This window comes from Bubalus bubalis, chromosome 12 (genome assembly GCF_019923935.1).
Source record: "Bubalus bubalis isolate 160015118507 breed Murrah chromosome 12, NDDB_SH_1, whole genome shotgun sequence".
NCBI lineage: Eukaryota > Metazoa > Chordata > Mammalia > Artiodactyla > Bovidae > Bubalus > Bubalus bubalis.
The window spans coordinates 12,816,101-12,837,788 of NC_059168.1; the positions used below are offsets into that span (position 1 = coordinate 12,816,101).

Consider the following 21,688-nt stretch of genomic DNA (forward strand, 5'->3'; position numbering starts at 1 on the left):
ACAGTCTCCTTTCCCCACCAAGAGCACTTGGAGAGGGGCCCTCCAGGTGGGCAAAATGCCTGGCATCAGGGAAATCTCATTGCCCACCACCCTGGCCCCATGCAGTGACATGCCCCTAGCCCAAGACACTGGACCCCCAAAGGGAGCACAGAGTCATCTCTTCCAGGAAGCCATCCCCACCAGCCTCCAGCTGTAGGAATCCTCAGCCCGGGGAGTGGCCTTTCACCTCATTCCCGCCTCCCACCCACGCATGCTGTCCCAGAGGCCATCCCCACTGGAGAGGCTGTCCTTAAACCACCCTCCAGAGTCACTGTTCCTCTCCATTCCTCTCTGGCCTAGGCCCCCATCACATCTGTCTCAAAAGCCTCCTAGCTGGGCTCTCCTGCCCCTCGGTCCCCAACCCACACCTCTCTGCAGCCAGACAGCTTCCTAACACACCCATCTCTGCTCCCAGACTTTCGAGGGCTCCCACGGCCAGTGGCCCAGAATCTAAGCTCCCGGCATGGCTTTCACAGGTCACGGCTGGAGCGCTCTTCACAGGGATCAAGCTGGGAGCCTGGAGGGGGCTGAATGAGGGATACCAAGCAGGAGCCTGGCTGCAGCAAGGAAGACAGAAAAATCTTGCTAAGGCGTCAGGCTTCCTGCAGGACCAGAGGCAGCAGGAAGACTAACCTGCCTCCACCCCATCCCCAGGGATTCTTAAAACCAGAAAGGACTCAGGACCTCAGCCTGAACCTTAGCCTTCAAATGCAGAGGGACAGGGTAGCTGCAGGCCTCCTCTGGGGATGAAGGGGTCAAGGATCACCTTCTGGAATGGTTCCCTAGACCAACTGATACTCCATCCACCCTCCTGGGCCTAGGACCCTTGGGAGGTGCTAGCCCAGCCCTGTGCCCAGCAAAGCCCCAGGACTTGCCCTTCTCTGGTGCTGCTAACCCATACCCGCCTCAGCCTGTGGCCAGTGGGCCCTGCAGCAGGACACTTGGCCCTTGTCGGGCTCTGGCCCCAAAGCTGCAGATTTTGATTTGCTTCCTGACAAGACCACAGCCAGATCCTGCTCTTGGAATCTGAGCTTCCACTGTTATATATTACAAATCTAGTTATTAAGGATTTTAACTTTTTTTAATAACTCATCCCTGGGCTGGGTCTTCTTCAGAGCAGGCTGTGGGTTTTGGCCACAGAATGCTCTCAATCAAGAGAGAGGGCTCCGTGCTGCTTCCCTGGACAGGACTCTGGTCCCCTTTCCAAATCGGCAGTCTTTCGCAACCGTAGCCAGAAGTAGGAGGCTGCCTGTCAGGCGCAATTACAGCCAGCTCACTTGGCGGACCCCACCTCGGTCTGGGAGCTGAAGGAAGTGAGGTAAGGGGCGCCGGGCCTGTGGATCCCACATCCTGACCCTGCGCTTCAAGTCCAAATTGCACTGAAAATGTCAAACGGTGTCCGCTCCCAGCCTGGGGATTCCCTGTCGACAGGAAGTGGCTGCCCTTTTCCCAGCCCCCATCTGACCAGGGCTCTCCTTCCTGTCTCTCTGCCCGGGCCTCTGCCCCAGCTCAGTCAGGAGCGCCCACTCACACGTTCGCAGGAGGCCGTAAGGAAAGGTGCTCCTCATCCGCCATAGCAAAGGACACAGCCTTGATCCTTTTGGATGCAAACCCCAGGCTTCTCCCAGAACCTAGGAATCCCCAACCCACCCTATACCCTAAACCGGCCAGGCCCCAAACTGGCACTTGCTCTGTTGGGTCAAAGGCATGTTCCCCACCTTTTTCCTAAGCACTGCAACAATGTCTGCCTAATGCCACCTCCACCAGCAAGGCTTCTTTGACTGTTCTGTCCCCTTATGAACATGTTAATTCTTGAAAACATTCCACCTGGTACTCAGCCAGATGAGGCTCCGTACTGCTGTCCCTGGGGTCTGGGTAAATGTGACTTCCAACATAGCAGCAATCCACTTAAGGCCAGAATCACATCAGGACACAGCCCAGGCAACCCTGGATCCATGCAAAGAGCGGGAATGAAATCCACACAGGAGTCCATGTGACAGACACACACTGGAGCACCAGGAACCAGGAAGGCTCCCGGGCATGGCCTTCCTCTTCCCTCTGTCTCTGCCCACCCACCCAGCCACAGGCCCCAGCTGTGAGGGTCCAGCTCACCTCTTCCAGGATCCCTGTTGTGTCCTGTACCTGGACCCCACCATGGGGCAGTCCACATCCAGGAGACGGTGGAGGGAGGAGAGGAAGAGGAAAGAGGTTCACCATTAGTGACAAGGAGCACTAGGCTGGGGCAGAGATCAACATGCCAGATATCCCCCTAAAGGAGCCAACAGAAAACGCTTCCCATCTAGGGTGAGGGGGGTGTGCTGCCCAGACACACTCTCTGCCTGGTCCCTGCAATGAAGAAAGAAGGTACAACAGACACTGATGCAGAGAAACTGCTGGGAGAGGCCAAGCATGAACCTAGAGCCCAGGCGTCTCTAAAAGTGACAGAAGAAAGGAGACTGACGGACTGACAGGTGGGGGAGGATCCCAGACCCTGTGCGTCAGTCCCAGGATGCCGTCAGGGCCGGGCCCTGGAGCTGCTGCTGGAGCTATGGACTTGGAGAACCAAGGAGAAGCTTGATGCGCAGGGCTGGCAGACCCGAGAGCAGGCGTTTGGACTGGACAGGGAGCAGGGAGGGAGTGAGATGAAAAGGGATGGGAGGAGGTCTTATACGGAAGAACTATCTGCAAATTTGTCTGGGCTACCTGCCTCTTAGGGCTTCCTTGGGGGCTCAGACAGTAAAGAATCTGCGTGGAATGCAGGAGACCCAGGTTCGATCCCTGGGTTGAGAAGATCCCCTGGGAAAGGGAATGGCTACCCACTCCAGTATTCTTGGCTGGAGAATCCCATGGACAGAGGAGCCTGGTGGGCTATAGTCCATGGAGTCACAAGGAGACAGACACGACTGAGCTACTAAACATTTTCACTTCCCTGCCTCATAAGCAGGGAAGCATCTAGACAGAGCCCAGCTGCCTGGGCTCTCACAGCTGCAGCTGGGCAACCCTTGGCCAAGTATACGATTCCCAAATCAAGTCAGCCCGGGTACCAGAAAAAGGTGTACATTTTTCATGACCCTCAGGAGAAGGAAGGGGAGGAGTGTGATGGGAACAAAGTCTCCATCACTAGCAGAGGAAAGAAAACTGGATCTCGGTGGGAACACTGAGCTGGAAACTACGGTCGATTCATCAGAGTTTCTGAAAAGTGAGTGATTCTTAAAGGGAATCCCCTGGAGGGCTCGAAAATACCCAGGGTACTGCGCTGCCTCTCAGAGTTGGCTTCAGTAGGTCCAAAGTGGGACCCAAGTTTGGCATTTCTAACAATACCTACCTCAGTGATGCTATGCTGAGAACCACTGGCCTGAGTCAACAGTTCTCAGCTCTGGCTGCACAGTCCCATCTCCAGCATAGCTTTGAAAGATACCAGTGCCTGAGCCACACCCCCAAAAGATCGTACTGCATTTGGTCTGTGCTGGGACTGAGCACTGGTGATTATTAAATCTATCCAAGGGATTCCAACACGCAGCCCAGAGGAGAGCCACTGGGCTAGATGACTGACGTGGTCCCTTCCATCTGAGTCATCTGTGATCTTTGGACTTCTCAGGGAAAAAAGGCAGGGAAGCCTGAGCTAAGCAAGGACCCCAGCCTCCACCCACCCTGACCCTAAGACCTCACCCACACCTTCCTCGGCTTGAAGGCAGGATGGTGGTGACATGTGCCTACTGCCCTTCCTAGCCTTGGGAGGTGGCTGCAAACACGGGGAGGGGGTGAGCTTGAAGAAGCAAAGTTAAGAGTGAGCCTTACCTCAAAACCAGGAATATGGTGGATGGCAGGCTAGGGTGAAAAAAAGAGCTCTGGTTAGGTGCCTATCACCCAAGGCCCCACCAGTGTCCTTTCTGCCCTGGCCAGGCGAACACATTCCCAACCACAAGTTGACACTTGTGGATATGTCTGTGATTGGACAGTCCCAGGATCTGCAGACTATTCCTAGGAAGCCTCGGGATTCCTGGGAAGTGCCTGGTAGGCAGGTGTAGGGGAAGCCAGGTTAGCAGTATGCCACGTCCCCTCCAGACACTTCCACCACAGCAGCCTCACTTCTGGCCGGCTTACATTTTAGAGGTTCACATCACACTAAGAGCAAATTTGAAGACATGGCTCTAACCCAAACCCCCTATTTTAGAGCAGGGAAGTGGCTGGCCAGGGTCACAGCGAGGCCATGGTGAGCCAGCACTGGACAGACGTCCTGTCCTGCCCTGTCCCTGAAGTCCCCTTCCCCGGGACAATTAGGCCCCCTAACCAGATGACAGAGGTCTTTCTCCCAGAAACTGTGTCAGGAAAAACACATGCAATGACCAGAGGACTCAGACATTTGAACACAGTTCAGATTTCAACTTTCTGCCCCAGTGTAGACTGCCTCTTGATTTGGGGCTCAGAAAAGATGGACAAAACTGGTTCCAGCAGGAGGCCTAAGATCCAGAGGTGGCCCTTCAGCGCTCTCCACTAAACGCAGGCCCTTGGTGAGGGAAGAATGTATCCGAGGCCCCTCCCCTCCATCAGACCATCCCTTCGCTGGGCCTCCCACCCTCCCCGGCCAGGCGCTCCCGACCTGGGCCTCCTGAATCCGGACGTGGACCAGCCTCACCTTCTCTCTCTGGATGAGCTCAAAAGAGGCCAGCAGCTCACCCGCGGGCTGGCTGCCCCTCGTCAGTGGGAACCAGGCCAGCCGGGGCAACCGTTCCAGGCTCGGCTGACAGATGCAGCGTCCCATGAACTCATCTACACCCTAGACCAAGCGTGGAGAAAGGAGAGTCAGCGTCCCCCAGCCCCGGGGTGCTGGCCTCAGAGTTCTCACCAGACCTAACACCTGGCCACCTGAACTGGAAAGGGCCTCAGAAGCCGGGGCAGCCCCTGGTGCAAAATGGTAAGTTCTGCCTCCCTTAGGAGGATGTGAGGAAGACATGTGAGTGGCCTCCTGCCACTGTTGCTAGAGCTGACTCCCATCGCGGAGTCCCTCTGTTTGTCCAAATAGCATTCACCTTGCTTCAATTTAACCAAGCTCTAAGCCCATTAGAGTCAAAAGTGATAGCCACCTAGCATTTCTCGAATGTCCTCGGCAGTACAAGTGCTTGACATTTCCTGGGACTTTTGTCTCTCCTATTCATTTCACCTTCAGATTCCCCCCCGCCTCCTCCAGCTTCCACATGGGGAGACTGTGATCATACTCATCAAATTAAATGCATCTTGTTAAAATGATGTTTGCATCTTTTCATTCCTTTGCTCTGTGCCTTCCATGACCTGCAGTGCCTAGAGGATGAGGTCTGAACCCCTCCCGGCACAGAAGGGCCGCTCACTGGAGCCCGCTCGCGCCCCTGTCTCATCCCTTCCCACATATTTTCTACCCTGGCTGTTGCCCTCAGCTGGCCTCACCCCAGCCTTTATGCTGGCCACTCCCCTACCCTGCTGCACTCTGCTCTTCTCAGCCATCACCCACAGCCCTGCCCAAGTTCAGCCCTTTGATGTGGACCCCTGGGACCTTGCTGACTTGTGAACTCCAGCCTTATGGTTAGCTTCCCCAGGACAGGGGCCACAGACAGAACCTGGTCTCAGCCAGATGGTGCCTCAGCGGTCACAAGCCCTGGTGGCTTACCCAAGGCACTCATCCAGGCCAGGGCTGGGAGGCATCCCTACCTGTGGTCACCTCGCTGCTGGGGATATTGTCCAGAGCCATCTGGAGTGGTCACCAGCTAGATGTCCCCCTCAGTGAGTGAGAATCCAGCACAGACCCTCAGAGTGGGCATCAGCCACAGCGGTGGGGAGGGTCCCAGAGGCTCCCCTGGGCCCAGTGTTGCCCTTTAGCCACTGGGTCATGGAGAGGCTGGGGGAGGGGCAGCCTTGCAGAGCCCGGGCAGCCAGGACCGCAGGAGCTCAGAGCAATGGATATTTGCCAACAGGTACAGCTTCATCTGACTATGTTATCAAAAAGCAGGACCCCGGGGCCGACCCACCCAGAAGAGGCCATGGTGCTCTACCACTGGGGTCCCTCGCAGGCATTGGCCTGAAGGGGAGAGAGTGACATTTGCGTGACATTGGTGAAAGCGGAGGTGAGGTGCTATGGGAAGACAGAGACCAAGTCCGGTGGCCTCCCGCCCGCCCCATGCCAGCACTTGCACCTACTTTTGTGACGTCCCCTGGCCCTGAACCCTGCAGTCCCGCCGCCTCCCGCTCATTTCTGCCCCCAGGGTTCCAGGCCCTGAGCTCTTCCCCAAAAGACCCTTCCTCCAGCAGCTCAGCCCCCATGGAGCCAGCTTTTTCTTCCAAGGGCAGAGCCAGCAGGCCGGCCTCCCAGGTCCAGGCCTGTGTTGCCTGCTGTCACCTGGTAGGGGTGCCCTCACTGGCATCACCTTCAGCCACCCTCTGGTCATCACACCATCCTACCCAGTCATGGCAACTCTTTCTGGACATATCTTTAAAACTCGGCCCCCTTCCCTTTCATCCACTGCTACCCACAACCCAGGCAGGGCCTCTTGGCCACATACGCCTTGGCCAACCTCGTCTCTCTCTCTCCCAATAGCATCCCAACCCTCCTTTATAAAATGTTTCCCTGACCCTGCTACGCCTCCAATCCCCTGACCTCTACTCCTTGCTCTTCCTTCCCGGCCCTGGCCCTCCCTCGTACTGTGCTAATACCCCCTGCCTCATCCCAACACCTCAATCTCACATTCCCCAGAGCCCGTCACATTCCAGCCCACCACTCTCTCCTCCTGAACTTTTCCTGTCCAGTTCAGGAGCCACCAGCATCCAGTGGTTAAATTTACGTTTAGTGGATTAAACTGAAAAACAAGGAAAATCCGTCTTCTTGGTTGGACTAGGCACATTTCAACTGCTCAGCAGCACACGCTTCAAGTGGCCCTCATTTGGGAAGCACGCCTGCAGAGCCTTCCCACCAGCACGGCAGGTACTGTGGGAGAGCGCCACCCGCTGCTCTGTGCCCAGGGAGGACCCAGCCTGTGTCACAAGCTGGCTCCCTGGAGGAGCCCCTGCCTGCGGCCCCTGAGCCCCGACTCTCAGGAGGAGCCCCTGCCTGCGGCCCCTGAGCCCTGGTTCCCTGGAGGAGCCCCTGCCCTGTGGCCCCTGAGCCCCGGCTTTCAGGAGGAGCCCCTGCCTGCGGCCCCTGAGCCCTGGCTCTCAGGAGGAGCCCCTGCCCTGCGGCCCCTGAGCCCCGGCTCTCACCTGGACTGGGAACCCCACGTGAGGGGCCACTCAGCCCAGTACAATGTGAGGAGTCCATGCAGCTCTCTGATGAGGAGGGGGAACCCACCTGGTATCTTATATGCAAGCTAGAGACAGAGAAAAACCCAGGCTCCCAACCCACAGTGAAGCACCCTGGCCAGATCTGTCCCCTTTCTCTCTCATGGGCCCAGCACACTTGCCAGCAATTCACTGTAATTACTCTGAAATTTTCACCACTCTGCAGCCCGTGGGGTCGGGGAGAGGCCACCAGCCCCAGCCTTGGGAAGCGCCCATCTGGCGGGGCACCCATCCCTCACAGCAGCATCTCCCCCCGGGCGCTGGGCCCTGGAAAGGGTGGCCAATGAGGGCTGGGGGAGGGAGGCAGGCAGACTCACGTAGGTGTCATGGTCATACAGCTCCACCACGATGCTGGGCGGCTGTTCAGCGATGCTGCTCGGCTCGCCAAAGATCTCAATCTCATAGAAGATGAGCGTCTGGTCCCAGGTGGGGTTCAGGGTGTTCTTAGCCACCACCGTCTTCTGGCTCTGGTGCAGGAAGGAGACGACTGCATAGGGATCTGTGTGAGCCGGGCACAGGGAAGGGAGACAGGACACAGCAGAGACCGTGAGAGTCGCCTGCTCAGGAGTCATGTGGCCACAAAGCTGAAGCAGGGCTGTGGCTGCCGCTCTGGAGCAGCAATGTCCAGGCTGGAGACATGTCCCAGGGGGGCTCTCCCCCCACCCCCGGCTTCTGTGAGCCAAGCTGGTGACAATCGCAGGGAGATGGGGTCAAGGTCCAGGAGAGCAGACCCAGAGATCCAGAGAGCTCCCGCTGTGGGCTCCTTTCTGGACTGGTTGCTGGGGGCAAAAGTATAGTTGAAGGAGGTGAGAGCCTGGATGGTGCATTCATTCATTCATTCATTCATCCAGGGCTTCCCAGGTGGCGCTAGTGGTAAAGAATCGTCTGCTAATGCAGGAGACATACAAGATGCAGGTTCAACCCCTGGGTTAGGAAGATCCCCAGAAGGAGGGCATGGCAACCCACTTCAGTATTCCTGCCTGGAGAATCCCACGAACAGAGGAGCCCGGCAGGCTACAGTTCATAGAGTCACAAAGAGTGGGACGTGACTGAAGCAACTTCGCATGCACACACACACATCTTCAAGATGGTTTGGAATTATTGACATTCATCCTGAAAGCATTTACTGAGTGCCTTCTGCAGGCAAAGCCCAGGGCTAGGTGATAAAGACTGAGAACACATTTGGAGCAATACAAAAATCTATACAAAAAAAAACGTAAAATTGCCATTTTGATCATGCTCTGAAGAATAGCAATGAGGTACAGTGGTGTGTAAGAGAGGAATCCAGCTTTCTCAATAGAGGCAGAGTAGAGTGGAGAGGGAGGTGCCGGTAGACTGGCATGCCTAGGTCTGCATTTCAGCAAGCTTCTGCTGGCTGTCACGGGAGAACAGACTGGAAGGGGCACAAGTGGGTGCAGGGAGACCAGTTATGAAACTGCTGCCAGGGTGCAGGCAGAGGGGGTGGTAGCATAGACAGGTGGGGGAGTTAAAGAGAAACAAAGGGATTCAAGGGCTGTTGAGAGCTGGGGGGCGGTGAGGAGAACCTCAAGATCCCAGCAGCTCCCTGCCACCCCCAAACTCCTTTCTAACCTGCCAGCCCCAGTCATGCTGGCCTGGGACCCACCAGGAGTCATCCCTCTGCCTGGTCCCAAGATGTCACTAGAGAAGTTTCTAGGGCAGTGGTTCTCCAATGTGAGGATGCAGAGATATCACCTGGAAGGCTGGCCTCACCCTCAGAGACTCCTTCATCAGGTCTGGGGTGGGGCCTGAGAACTAACATTCCTAACAAGTTCCCGGGTGGTGCCGATGCTGCCTTTCAGGGCTACACTTGGGAACCAAGGCAGGAGAAGGGCCCATGGAACTGAGTGCATATAATCTGGGACAGGAGCGAAGGGCTCGGAGGAGGGGCTCTCCCAGCGGCTCTCATTAGGGGGCAAGGTCCATGTGCTGCCATTCTGTAAGACTCAAAGTGCCAGATGCTGAGGCCACGTGGACAGAGAAGTTTGAGGGTGCCCAATGGCTGGCAGGGCTGAACCCAAATGCCCTGTCACAAACCCTCTACACTCAGCACCTTCTCCATCCCGCAGCACCTTGCACCCCACAGGATGGCCCTGGTGTGACCTCAGATGGCCTCAACACCAGACATCTAGTGCCTAGATGTCCAGCTGGTTCTGGGGCTGAGCTGGGGAGACAGCTTTTCCCCACCATGGGGAGGTGCAAGCCAGGATCCCTGTCCATAAAGAGACCACGCGGCATGCCACAGCCACTGCAGGAGGCGGCAGACAGTGACCATCGAGGAGTGGAAAAGTTGGGTGAGCAACAGGAGGACTCCCATCAAGGGACAGGGTACAAGGGGCTAGTTTTAAGGGTGATGGGGGGATCTGAGTTAGGAGGCAGAAGCTACGGGCACTCACTGGCCGAACAATGCTGGGTTTGGCTAATGGGAGGCAGCCACCAGGCTAAGACCAGTTCACAACCTTCAGGCACAAAAGCACAGTGGGGTCAATCCTGGAGGGCTTCCTGAAGGAAATCAGCTTTGAACCTGACTCTGGCAGTAGAAGAGGGCATTGGGAGGACCTTGGCAGAAGAAGGGGCAGGAGAGATGTGTCCACCTCTCACCACCTCCACCTGATGGAGGCCTCCCTGGCACGGGGCTCCCTTCCCATGCACCAGCCTGGCAGGGCTGCCCGAGCCGTTCCCTTCCTGCCCCTGGCAGGGCCCAGCGGCGTCTGTGCGTTTAATGAAACCGTCTGGCTGTGATACCATCAGCTCCAAGCTCGGCAGAGAACCTCTCCCCGGTTCCAGTAAGGGAAAGAGGGCGCGTTCCGATAAATAAAACCATATTAGAGAGCCAGCGAAAAAGCCCCTTTTGTTCCCACCCCCTGTGCTTCCCAACGCTTTATTTTTATAAGCACGGGGGCCCCAGACCGACCACGTTTACACAGAGATCACAATTGCACATTGTGGCGGCCGGGCACGCTGTATTGGTATTGGCAGCCCCCCCCAACGCTGGCCCCCGAGCAAGCGACTCCTTCCAGCAGCCCCATCAGCGCAGGCAATGAGCTCAGCACAGGGGAGGGAGGGGGCGGCTTTCAAACAAAAATCACCCAGACCCACACGCGCACCCCGCCCGCCCAGGGGAGGAAAAAACACACAACAAAGGCATTGTAAGGAGCAGGCCTGGAGGCCTGGGGCCTCAGACACTGGGCTACTGTGTGCCGGGCCTGGCCTCTCCCACACAAGGCCCAGCCCCGCGACAGAAAAGAAACAAGGGGGGCTGGGGTGCTGCTGAAGCAAGGTGGTCAGATGAAGGGAAGCCAGACAGACGCACAGACACAAGCCTCTTCCAGGAAAGCCAGGAGGAGGGAGGCAGGTCTCAAGAAGAGGGGGAGGGCAGGGGAGAGGCCGGCTCTTCCCAGGGCCACGCCGGTAGGTGAGGGCTAGCATCAGCCTCCAGCCTCACCTGCCAAGCCGCACGGAGATCCCCCTGAGGCGGAAGCTGGATTGGAGCTCTGGGGGACCACAGGCTGTCCGGGGAGCTCCAGCCAAGAACACACAAGGGTTCTACAGGAATTCAACACCGTGGGAGGCCCCAGACAGGTGACTGCTGGACCTGCAGCCCTGTGCCCAATCTCTGCGACATTCCCAGAGCTCCGAGGAGGACCCTTCTCCAGTCACAATGCACTCCCTCCAACAGCTCAGACCACCAGGGTGAGGGACAGGACAGGAGGCGTTGTACCCCTTGTTAGAAGAGGGGGCTTTGCCTCAGAAAGACTAAGTCTCCAGTGCCTGCTCACACGTGCCTGGGACCAGACTCCCTGACTCCAAGTCAGTGCTCCTTCTTCCTGTCATGATCAGGGTAAAAGGCCCCTTAAGACAGGGTGGAGTAGATTGCTAGTAAGCAAGGCAATGCAAAGAAAAACTACAATACAGCAGTATTTTTCATATAAAATTAAGAAAAATTTGTTTAGATTTATAAAACCCAGTGTTGGCGAATAGCTGATGAAATAGGTATTCTCCTTTATTGCTGGAAGCAATTCAACAGCCCTTTAGGAAAGCAATTGGGCCGTATGCCCTGAACAACATAAAACTGTTTACACCGTTTCCCATATTCCTGGGAATCATCCAAATTAACCAAAAAGCTATATGAACCAAGATGTTCACTCCAGCACTATTTGCAATCCATCACTCGTTCAATATACAGTTATTGACTGAGCAGCACGTGGTAGGTAAGCACAGTGCTTTGAATATGAAGGCGCATGAGACATGGTCCAGACTCTTAAGATCATGACTGCTGCTTAGAAATGGTAACTAAACATCAATTATAACCCAAGTGATGTGCAGCTTCCTAGCAAAGTGTTCAAGGCACTAGGGGCTGGGGTAGGCTGTGGAGCCTGGTGGCCTCAAGTCAATACTTCCAAAGGAGGCCTCCCCAAGTGTCAAGAATAAGGAGGTAACCAAGACAGACCAAGGAGAAGGGGGCGTCCAGGCACCCAGGACAGCATGGGCAAAGGCACCAAAGAGCCCTGGGGGGACAGCGAGCCTGTCTGTGGCAAGGAAGGGAGCACCCCGGGCTGCAGGAATAGAGGACAAAGGAGAAGGCAGGCGGGCAGCCCACAAACGGTCCCGGATTCACACCGAGCTAGCTGGATTGAATCCTGTCGATCAGTTTCCCAAAATATGCTCTAAGCAAGGCGAGTTCTCGGGGGAACGAAGGAACGCTTAAACAAGTTCCACGGGCTCCTTTCCTGCAGCCACCCCAGAGCCTTCCGTGCCACTGTGCGTTGTAAATTGCTAAGCGTGCAGTGTTTCCCAGCCTCTCTCACTCAGGATCCCTTTTTAAGTGGAGTGTTTCACAAGCCTCCAGTGCACCTTGGAAAATAGCTTCTTAAGCTCATCGGGAGAATTCCCCCAGCCAGAGCCAACCTTAACAGAAAGCTGTGCTTCAGAAGAGGGGGGTGGGCTGTGACTGGAGTCCAGACAGAGGAAGCCCACAAGCAAGGACTCCCCAGCCCCACTCAGGACAGAGTCTGGACCTGGGGGCCCACAGAGGTGACCTGAGCCAGGGGGCAACCGTAGTTCAGCAGACCTCACTGTAGCCTGGCCTGGCATCAATACCCCTCAGGACCACCCAACTAGCACATAGCTCTGACCTCCCAGGAACCATAAGGCCAGCAAAGAGAGCACTGGACTCTCTACTTTGTTGGCAGACACCCCACCCCCAGAAATTAATAACTTGGCATTTGATCCTCAAGCCTCTCATTTTCTTCATTAACCAAGCCCGGCCCCTGAGCCCACTGACCCACGACACTTGCAAGAAGGAATTTCTGGGGCCTCAAGCCAAGGGCGGTGCCCTGGTCTATGAGCTGCCCAGGGGTCCTCCATCGTGGTGGCAGCCCTGGAAGCAGAGCCTGTGGCTCACTCAAACCATACAGGTGGTTCCAGGCTGGGGGAGAAAGCAGAGAAGAACTCCCCGGAGTATAACTGGGCAAAGGAGACAGTGTCCTCCCCAAGCCTCTTTGAGAAATATCCGTCCACAGTGATGAGCAACTCAGCTCTGAGCGCTGGTTAGAGCCACACTACTGCCCATGACGCATGGCGTTGAGGACGTGTGGTTTCTAGGTCTGGAGTCCTATCTTCTCCATTCTAAATAGATCGAGTTCACAGTCCAGACGCTCACCCAGCGGTGGCAACCCTATCCCAATGTAAGTCATTTGAAGTAAGCATCAGTTCACATTTTTTATACCTAATCACTACCTTGGCCACACACACTCATAACCACACAAACACAGGCCACACACACCCTTTCAGGGGTCCAGAGGATTGGTGCCGGCCCTCCAGGCAAACCCCACTGAGGCAAAATCCTCAGGCTCCCTGCACGGCAGTATCGCCACAAGCCTCCCTCCCCACCTGAGCTCAGTGTCACTCAACAAGTGTTTCCTGGGCAACTCCTGTATGTCCCCCACACCTTCGGCCAAGAAGAAGGAAACAAACACAGCACCAACCTTGGGACAGTCCCAAGGCCACGCCACAACGGACAAGCAGAGGTCACAGCCCAGGGCCACGGGAGCCCCCACTGGGAGAAAAGCCAGAGGGCTTCCCAAGGAGGGCCCTCACGGCCGCAGACACCAGCAGACCGGCTGGAAGGTGGGACCAGTGACAGACTCTGCCGCCCTGGACCCTCCCCCGGCCCCAGACATGCCTGATGCACACAGGAGTTTCCTCTGAGAAATGCCAGCCAGTGGCCTTGCGCAGCCTCCAGCCGCCAGCCACCCCAGGGTCAGTTCCAGGGGAGAAGCTGCTTTGGTTTAGGGTTTGGGAGTGAAAATAAACACTCTGGGTTTTATAGGTTCACCCGTGTTGGCTGCTGTTTTCCTTTCCAGCAGCTGCTCAATCAGGCCTTTCATTCAGAAGCCAGTGGCCTCCGAGGAAGCCCTGGGCAGTGCCCTCAAAACTCAAGGGATGTTTATTTGGGGGCGGGGGTGGAGCTAGGATGGAAAGTGTGACGTCTCCTGCGGGCGGTACCAGGCTGACCCTGCCTGTGGTCCCCAGAGGTGTGGGTCCCCCAGGGGAGCTCCCCTCCAACAGGTCTGCCACAGTACAGCCCACGGAGAAGGGGTCCTCCACCTGCACCCCACTTCACTCCTCCCACACCTGCACCCCCACCTCTCACAATCTCCCCTGAAGGAAGAGGAAGCAAGACTGGGAATTAGGCCACTTCTCTTTTCCTGAGAGTAGGTGCTGAGTGTCAGAAAGCATCCTGGCCGCGGTTCCCAGGAAAGTGCAGTGGCAGAGATCGCCCTCTCACCTGCCAACGCCCCTGCACTGCGCATGCACACTCTCTCAGCACCCCGAACCCAAAGCACAGAAGAGAAATTGCTCCATCCACCCCACGTCCGGCTGCACAGAGCTAGAGAAAAGGTCACTGAGAGGAGAGGAAGGTGAGGAGGTACAGCTGCCGGGGAGGAACCAAGGTCGCTCCCCAGGCTGGGGAGGAGCAGGACCTGGAAAGGGGCATGGATGGGTGGCTGTGAGCTGAGTGCCAGTCTATGGACAGAAGGCCACTCTCCCAGAGGGGCTCAGTTCACCCAACTAAGCACCAAGCGTTTGGAATGGGGGTACATCACTTGTCAGCTATTTCAGCTCAAGCAATTTAGTTAACCTACTTGAGTCTCAAGTTCTTCATTGGTAAAATGGAGATGTTAAATGCCTACTTCATAGAACAGTTGTAAGGGTTATGAAATAACACCAGTAATGTGCCTGGGCTCAGAGCAAGCACTCAGTGTTAGTTCTTTAGCGCTACAGGTTCAAGGTAAGTCAAGGTCTCTTCCTTGAGGAGCTCAGAGTCTTGGTGGGAAGAATGTGACAGAGACACATGGCAACTGATCTATGCAGTGGGTAAGGGCTCTGGGAGAGGTGCTGGCAAGGTCCTGACCAAGTACTGAGGGGGAGCAACCAGCTCGGCTTGGGGAAGGGTCAGAGGGCATGTGGGCTGGGTCTTGAAAGATGAGTAGGAGTTCACTGGACCAAGAATAGGGAGGGACTGTGTTCCAGGCACTGACACAATGGCCAGGAACGCGGAAGAACCAGACAGCTTTGACAAGAGCCAGCGCAGCCAGAGCCTAGTGGAGAGAGAACCAGGAAAAGATGGAACTGGCGAGGTCTGCAGAGTCAGATCACAAAGGAATTGTCCACTAAAGAGTTCTGGATTTATGTGTTGTGAAAGTGAAAATGTTAGTCACTAAGTTGTGCCTGACTCTTTGCGACCCCACGGACTGTAGCCTGCCAGGCTCCTCTGTCCATGGAATTCTCCAGGCAAAGTCTTGCCTGGAGCAGGTTGCCATGCCCTCCTCCAGGGGATCTTTCTGACTCGGGGATCGCACCCAGGTCTCCCACATTGCAGGCAGATTCTTTACCATCTGAGCCACCAGGGAAGAAGCCCATTTATGTGTTAGTATCTGTTTGAAATCAGGGGAGTGACATGACCAGATCTGTCTGGGTTAGTGTGGAAGGTCACAGGGAGGCCAGGAAATGACCAGAGTGCTCAGATAAAAGGGCCATGGCCAGTGCGAGACAGCAGCCACGATGCTGAACAGGAGGGAACAGTTTCTGAGACTCGGGAGCCACAATCAACAGAGCTGGGCACCTGCTTGTTTCCAGCCTGATGGGCAGTACAGGCACATTGATGCGATGCCAGGACTGAGGGAGGAAGTAAAGGGGGGCCTGGATCTGGGGGAAGGGGGCCCAAGGAGTTCGTTTTGGACAAGATGAACTGCGGTGACTCTGAGTCTTCCAGGGGAGACACTGAAAACATGGCTGGTATAAGGGGCTTCTAGAAACTGAAGACCTGGAAGTTTCCGTGACATGAGCAGTTCCTGGGTTGGTAGGGGGACCCCAGTGTCCAAAGAAGAGAACACACATGGAACTCCTCAGGGGCATCAGGCTCAAGGGGCAGTGAAGTAGTTGATTAGGAACAGGTGGAGCAGAAAGCTGTAGGAGGCCAGGAAAGAGGGGTGTCCCAGGGCCAAGGCCAGAGGGGTTTTCAGGGGGCGACGGCCAGTAAAGCCAAACCCCACAGAGGTCAAGCAGGCCCCTGCAACCCGGAGACACAGTGGGCTGACAGCAGCCCCCCCCCTCCACAAACCCAACAGACACAGCGCCCCGCCTCGATCGGGGGAAGCCCAGGCCACGTTCCCTGTGGGCCGAAGGCCCTACGACTCTGTTCCCAGCTCTCAGTCCCTGGCCCCCAGCTCTCCCCACTCCCCCCACCTACCAGAAAAAGAGTCCTTGTCCATTGCAGGCAGATCCCGGGCCTGGTACATGTAGCAGCGTAGATGGTAGCGGTTCCCATCTGCACCAGAGAAGAAACAGATGCCGAGTGAGGGGCTGGGGGTGACAGGATCAGGGGCTGGAGGATGGAGCGCATCTCTTGGAAAGCAGTGGACAGAGGGGCTGGACGAAAGAAACTACACGTGCCACGCTCTCAGGATCAGGAGAGCAGACCACAACCCAAAGGCGGAGCCACAGAACAATGTGTCCTGGGCCCTGGTGAGCACTGGGGAGGGGGTAGGGAAGGGGGAAGGGGTCAAATGAACCACCGTGCCTTGAGTGCTGGACTTCAGGCTCAGCGTTGACACATACACCACACACGGACATACACTCGACACTGACCCACCAACACAGACGCAATTCTCCATAAACCCCACACATACACCTGATCACGTAACCCACACAACCAGGAACGTAGGGTGACCCATCCGTGTCACCCCTGTAGATACCTCCAAACATCACTTACAGTCAAAGATGCAGGAAATCGTGGGTCTGTTCACACCAAAACTCAAGGTAGAGACGGACACAGAATCTTCACTCCTGTCCTCCGCCACGCCACCCTGGAGACACAGAGCTGGTCACAGCAGATTCTGACCCCAGAGGCTGGGGGTGGTGGGGAGACTGGCTCAGATAGTCAGGTCTCCAAGGTCCTTTAGACAAGGCTCTAAAGCACTAATTTCACTCCAGATCCCAATGTCAAGTCTACAGGGAAAAGCCTCTCCCTTTCTAGCGGAGACCCAACAAGCCAGAAGGGGGTTTTGAGTTGTTCCAGCCCAAGAGGTTAGAGTTTGATAGGAGGAGGGACTCAAGGGGCTCTCCGGGGTAGGGTGGAATCCATCAGGGGTCTGCCCAGGGTGAGGGGTTATGGGGAGCCCACGTCTGGAGGGCCTCAAACAGCATCTCTGTCCTCCCCTGCCTGGACACAGGGCTGGTGTGAGGACACACAGGCACGCAGCTGGGTCCCCAGCTCTGCAGAGAAGCTGCGCTCTGTCTTCTCATCTCTTACCAGCTCCCACTGTGCTGAGGGTCAGAGGAGCCTGAGGCTGGGGACAAGGGCATGGGGGGCGCGGGGGCATCTACACTCAGGCTCAGAAGCTCTGCATCAACCTAGATGCTCAGTCCCCACCCCTGTCCTCGTTGGCCACTGGGCCATAAATCGCCTTCCCGGTGCCCTGCATCCCTCCACCACCGCCTCTGTCACATGGCACCCCCTCATCGAGGATGAGCCCCAGCAGGAGTCAAGGCCCCCGGAAAAAACAGGAAATGTGCCAGTCACACGGCAGCCCGCCCTTCCAGACCTGGCCTTCTAGGACATAAGTTCCACCAGCCTCTCATGGCAGGAGCCCAGCAGAAGGGCCAGGGAGAGCTGGACAGCCTTCCTCTGCCATCCGCTCCCTCTGCATGGCCCTTTCCCTCTCCTCACACTGTCATCTGCCCCAGTCCTTCTTCCCAAAACCTAAGCACGCCCACCCTTGAAAGAAAACCCAGCCTCCCTTCCCATGGCCTTTTCACCCCACCCAGGTCCACCTAGAGTAGCCACTCCCCAAGGCCTTTCTGCTGGGCCACACTGCCCTCTACCCAGCAGCAGCCAGTTCCCAGGAATCTCCACCTCTCCCCAGGCCCTGCAGTTACACCCCGACCCCCACCCGCACCTCCAAATACAAGAGGTGCGGCCACTGACGTGCTCCTCCTCTCCAAACCACGCCCACCCTCAGGGCCTAGCTCCAGGCCCCTGGTCCAAGAAGCCTCCCTGGATACCTGTCCCCTTCAATCATGTCCTACCCTTTGTGACCCCATGGACCGTAGCCCACCAGGCTCCTCTGTCCATGTAATCCTCCGGGCAAGAATACTGGAGTGGGTTGCCATTTCCTTCTCCAGGGGATCTTCCTGACTCGGTCCAGGGATCAAACCTGGGTCTCCTACAGGAGACTCAGAATCTACACTGCAGCCAGATTCTTTACCATCTAAGCCACCAGGGAAGTGCCAAGAATCTGTGAGTGTGGGAGAGTTCTACAGTGTCTGTCTCGTGGGCTGCCTGATTGTTAAGAAGATGAATTATATGCTGTGTTGGCACACAACTTGGCACATAATAAATCAATAAATATTTGCTATTAATGATCTTATGAGAGAAATAAAGCATGGGGTGGGGTGAGGGGAGAGGTCATAAACTATGAAGTCAGTAATTGTGCTCAGGGGTGGTATTCATATATCCTGTACTTGTTCAAAATTACTCCAGGAGCTGGAAAAGTGGACATTTCAGCACAAAGCCACAGTCCTGGGCAGAAATCAAAATCAGTGAGTCAAGCTGTCAGTCTCTCTCAATACACACAGACACACACACACACATGCATACACACACACACATCCACACATGTGCACACACACACAGGAGAGCAGGGAGGGGTGTCACACAGCGCACAGGTGAGAGCCCAAACGCCACCACGTTTACAGCCCTCGGTCTCGGCAGGTGTGGGCCCGGCCTTGCACCACCGGCCCCGCCACCCTTGCCAATTCCAACAGCTAACGGGTCTGGTAACAGGGTCTAAAAGGCCACAGGTGGGGCCCGACTCGGGGCCCATCAGGTGCAGGGACACCCAGGAAAGCAGGTCAGGAAGCTAGAAACAGGGTGTGGCCAGCCCCCAGGTGCCACAGGGTTCAGCGCCCCCAGCAGCTCATACACCTTGGGGTGGTGGCGGGGGGAGAGTCTGGAGGGACTCTGTAGCCCCTCATCTCAGCCAGCCACACACACATACGCACTCCACTCACAAGCAGGGCGCTGAGGGGAGTGTCAGGAGGGAAGCCACCTCTGGCAGCCACAGGCCCCCTGATTCCTCTCCCCGCCGGGGGCCTGCAAGGGCCGTCCATGCCCCACTGAACGGCCTGTACCTGGCCTTTGGCAGCACTTTCTGGGTCTCCGTCCAAAGGCATGGCTGCCGGCCTGTGATGAAAAAAAGCGTCCTCCTCCCTGGGGTTTCCACGAAGGCCGGGGCCAGGTGCCTTAGAAGCAGCTCAGTCCTGGCCCCCGGCAGGCCCCGGCACCAACGGTGACACCCTCTAGAGGCAGAACCGCGCTCCTCCAGGAACGGCCCTCACGCTGCCGAGGCGCCTCCACCCGCCCAACCTCCAGAAGGGGCCCGCGGCCGTCCACCCTGGTCCACAGGGCCTCTGTCCACCCCCACCCCCATCTGCTGCCAAGGGTGGGAAGAAGCTGGGAGAACCAGGATGACAGACACACCTCGAGCCGGGCTGAGGGGCCCCCACTAAGCTCAGTGCCCCCCAAAGAGCTCCAGTCCTGAAGTCAGCCTGGTTTTCACACTGGGCAGAATTCTACCCACGCAGCAGCCAGTGGCTTTATATCCTCCGGCCCCATGACCCTCCCAGGGGCACCTGGGCTCTTCACGCATCCCCTTCAGACCCTGGGAGCAGAGTGGGGGCCAGCCCTCCTCCCAGTCTGGCTGCAGCCTCTGCACTGAGTCCGCTGCGGTCAGGACACTCACTCCCAAAGGCCCAGAGCCCTACTGCCTCCACACGCAAACCACCCCCAGGGCCCCCTTCCCACCCCAGGCCCTTTGCAGTGTTCGCTCTGCCCTACTCTTTCTTTCCCTGCCTGTCTCCTCAGATGTCCAGTCTCACCTTCAAGGTCACCTTGCGGGGAGTTAGGCACCTCCTAGGTGCTCCCACAGAACCCCACATTTTCCCCTTACTACATATACCACCTTCCATTGTAAATCTCTGTTTTCCTTCTCTGCCCCTCTCACAGAGAGCTCTGCGCGGTTCCCACCATGTACCCAGCAGAACCCTCACCCACAGCGGTGCTCAAGGAGTAACTGGAGGAAGAGTGAATGAATGAATGAGCACACACCTTTCTGGGGAGAGCTGATGATGAAGGCCAGCCCATCGCCCAGGTCAGGGGATCAACCTGTGCATTAACACAGATAATCCAGCGCCACGCTTTTTCCACTTGGAAGAGTACTTTCGGCTTTCACGTGTGGACGTGCACAGCTTACGTTCAGGGAATTTCTCTCAAAGCAAACCATGCAGCCTCATGAAAAGCTGGTTTGGGAACTTCTGGGAAGCATCTCCCTCCCGCCTGCCCTCCCCTCTGACATTCCGCTTGTGTTTATTAAACACGTGCTTTGTGCCAGGTCTTTCCCACATTCCAGCTGGAAAAGAGGTACTGCTGCTTGTGGAGACATCAAATGTCAGCTCCCCAGAGAGGCCACCCCCGTCCGAATGTCAAAAGCCATGCTCACATCCACACCACCGCACACCCAGCCTACACACCCCAACCCCACAAAACAGCCCTCTACTCTCTTCAGCTTTCCTTTTCCTCACACCACTCACCACCCTGTGTGTTTGCTATATGAACATTTTTGTTTCTTGTCTCTCCGGGCTGTAGAATGCAAACCTCACAAGGGCACTGCCATGTCCACAGGGCCTGCTGCAACGCCCGGAGCAGAGAAGCCCTCGGCAAACATTTACTGATCAAGGAATAAAATCCAGGCCTGAGTCCCCATCTCTGTGAGTGCCTCTCCTATCTCATATTTTCTGGAGAGAATTATTTGGGGCTGAAGAAAATTTCTGGGTGGAGACTGATTTGAGGGATGGATACCCTGAGATAGCAATGGTGTCGGCAGAGAGGAGAAGCGAAGACCAGTGGAGGTTCAGCAGAGATGACCCAAGCTGCCACCCTCAGCATCCATCCTCACCTCGGAATCCTGCCAACACCTTACCACCTCACAACAGGGATTGTCATTGCTCTGTCCTTAACGCAGGCAAACACAGGCAACCACCGTGTGGCATGAGAGCGACCTGCAGCTCCCTGATGCTGCAGTGCGCATGCGCAGAGCAGACCATCAGGGCAACTCATTCATTTTACAGACCCTGAAACTCGACATAGAGAACATCAGGCTGTCAGCCCCTGGGCATCGAGCTCCACGTCACACACTGGGAAGGTGGGGGGAATGTGCCTGGAGCTCACCACGTGGGTTGGAGGAGGCAGCTGGGGATGCCACCGGAAAATCCAGTTCTTGAAACTCCGATTCCTCACCATGAAGTGGCCATCGTGGTAACACTCACCTCGATGGGCTACTGAGGCAAATGCAGGGGTTTCCAGTCTTGGCACTGCTGACATTTGGGGCTGCATAACTCTTTGTTACGGGGGCTATCCTGTGCATTGGATGTTTACCAGCATCCCTGGAAGCTACATATTAGATGCCCATAGCTGCCCCCAGCCCTCCGCTGTAACCACCAAAAATATCTGCAGACACTGTCAAATGTCCCCTGGGGTAGGTGTGGGATATAAATTGTCCTCAGCTGAGAGCCACTGGTGGAAATTAAATGAAATGTACCCACGGCCCTGGACAGGTACCTGGCACATAATCAGATTCAGTGGTGCCAGTTTAACTCTTTCATCTCACCAGTCTCACGCTAAGCAATGCCTTCCCCCCCTTAATCCCGGTCCTCTGACTTTAACTCTGGAATCCACCACCATCCCCCTGCCGCAGGACCTTTGCAC

The 21,688-nt window shown here is 56.4% G+C and overlaps 1 protein-coding gene across 24 annotated transcripts in view; it reads right to left on the reverse strand.

The window, feature by feature from the left end:
• The window catches only part of DYSF (dysferlin), a 222,990-nt gene that overhangs the window by 75,589 nt on the left and 125,713 nt on the right, over nt 1-21,688 (reverse strand). For 23 of the 24 annotated variants that reach the window (XM_045162206.1, XM_045162217.1, XM_045162214.1 and 20 more), the window contains 6 exons: nt 16,637-16,730; nt 16,115-16,192; nt 7,659-7,840; nt 4,676-4,816; nt 3,838-3,867; nt 2,152-2,181 (listed from right to left, as the gene is read on the reverse strand). In XM_045162206.1, the coding sequence (XP_045018141.1) occupies nt 2,152-2,181; nt 3,838-3,867; nt 4,676-4,816; nt 7,659-7,840; nt 16,115-16,192; nt 16,637-16,730 (555 nt within the window). The remainder of the gene's footprint in view (nt 1-2,151; nt 2,182-3,837; nt 3,868-4,675; nt 4,817-7,658; nt 7,841-16,114; nt 16,193-16,636; nt 16,731-21,688) is intronic. The other variant, XM_045162212.1, reaches the window with a different exon arrangement.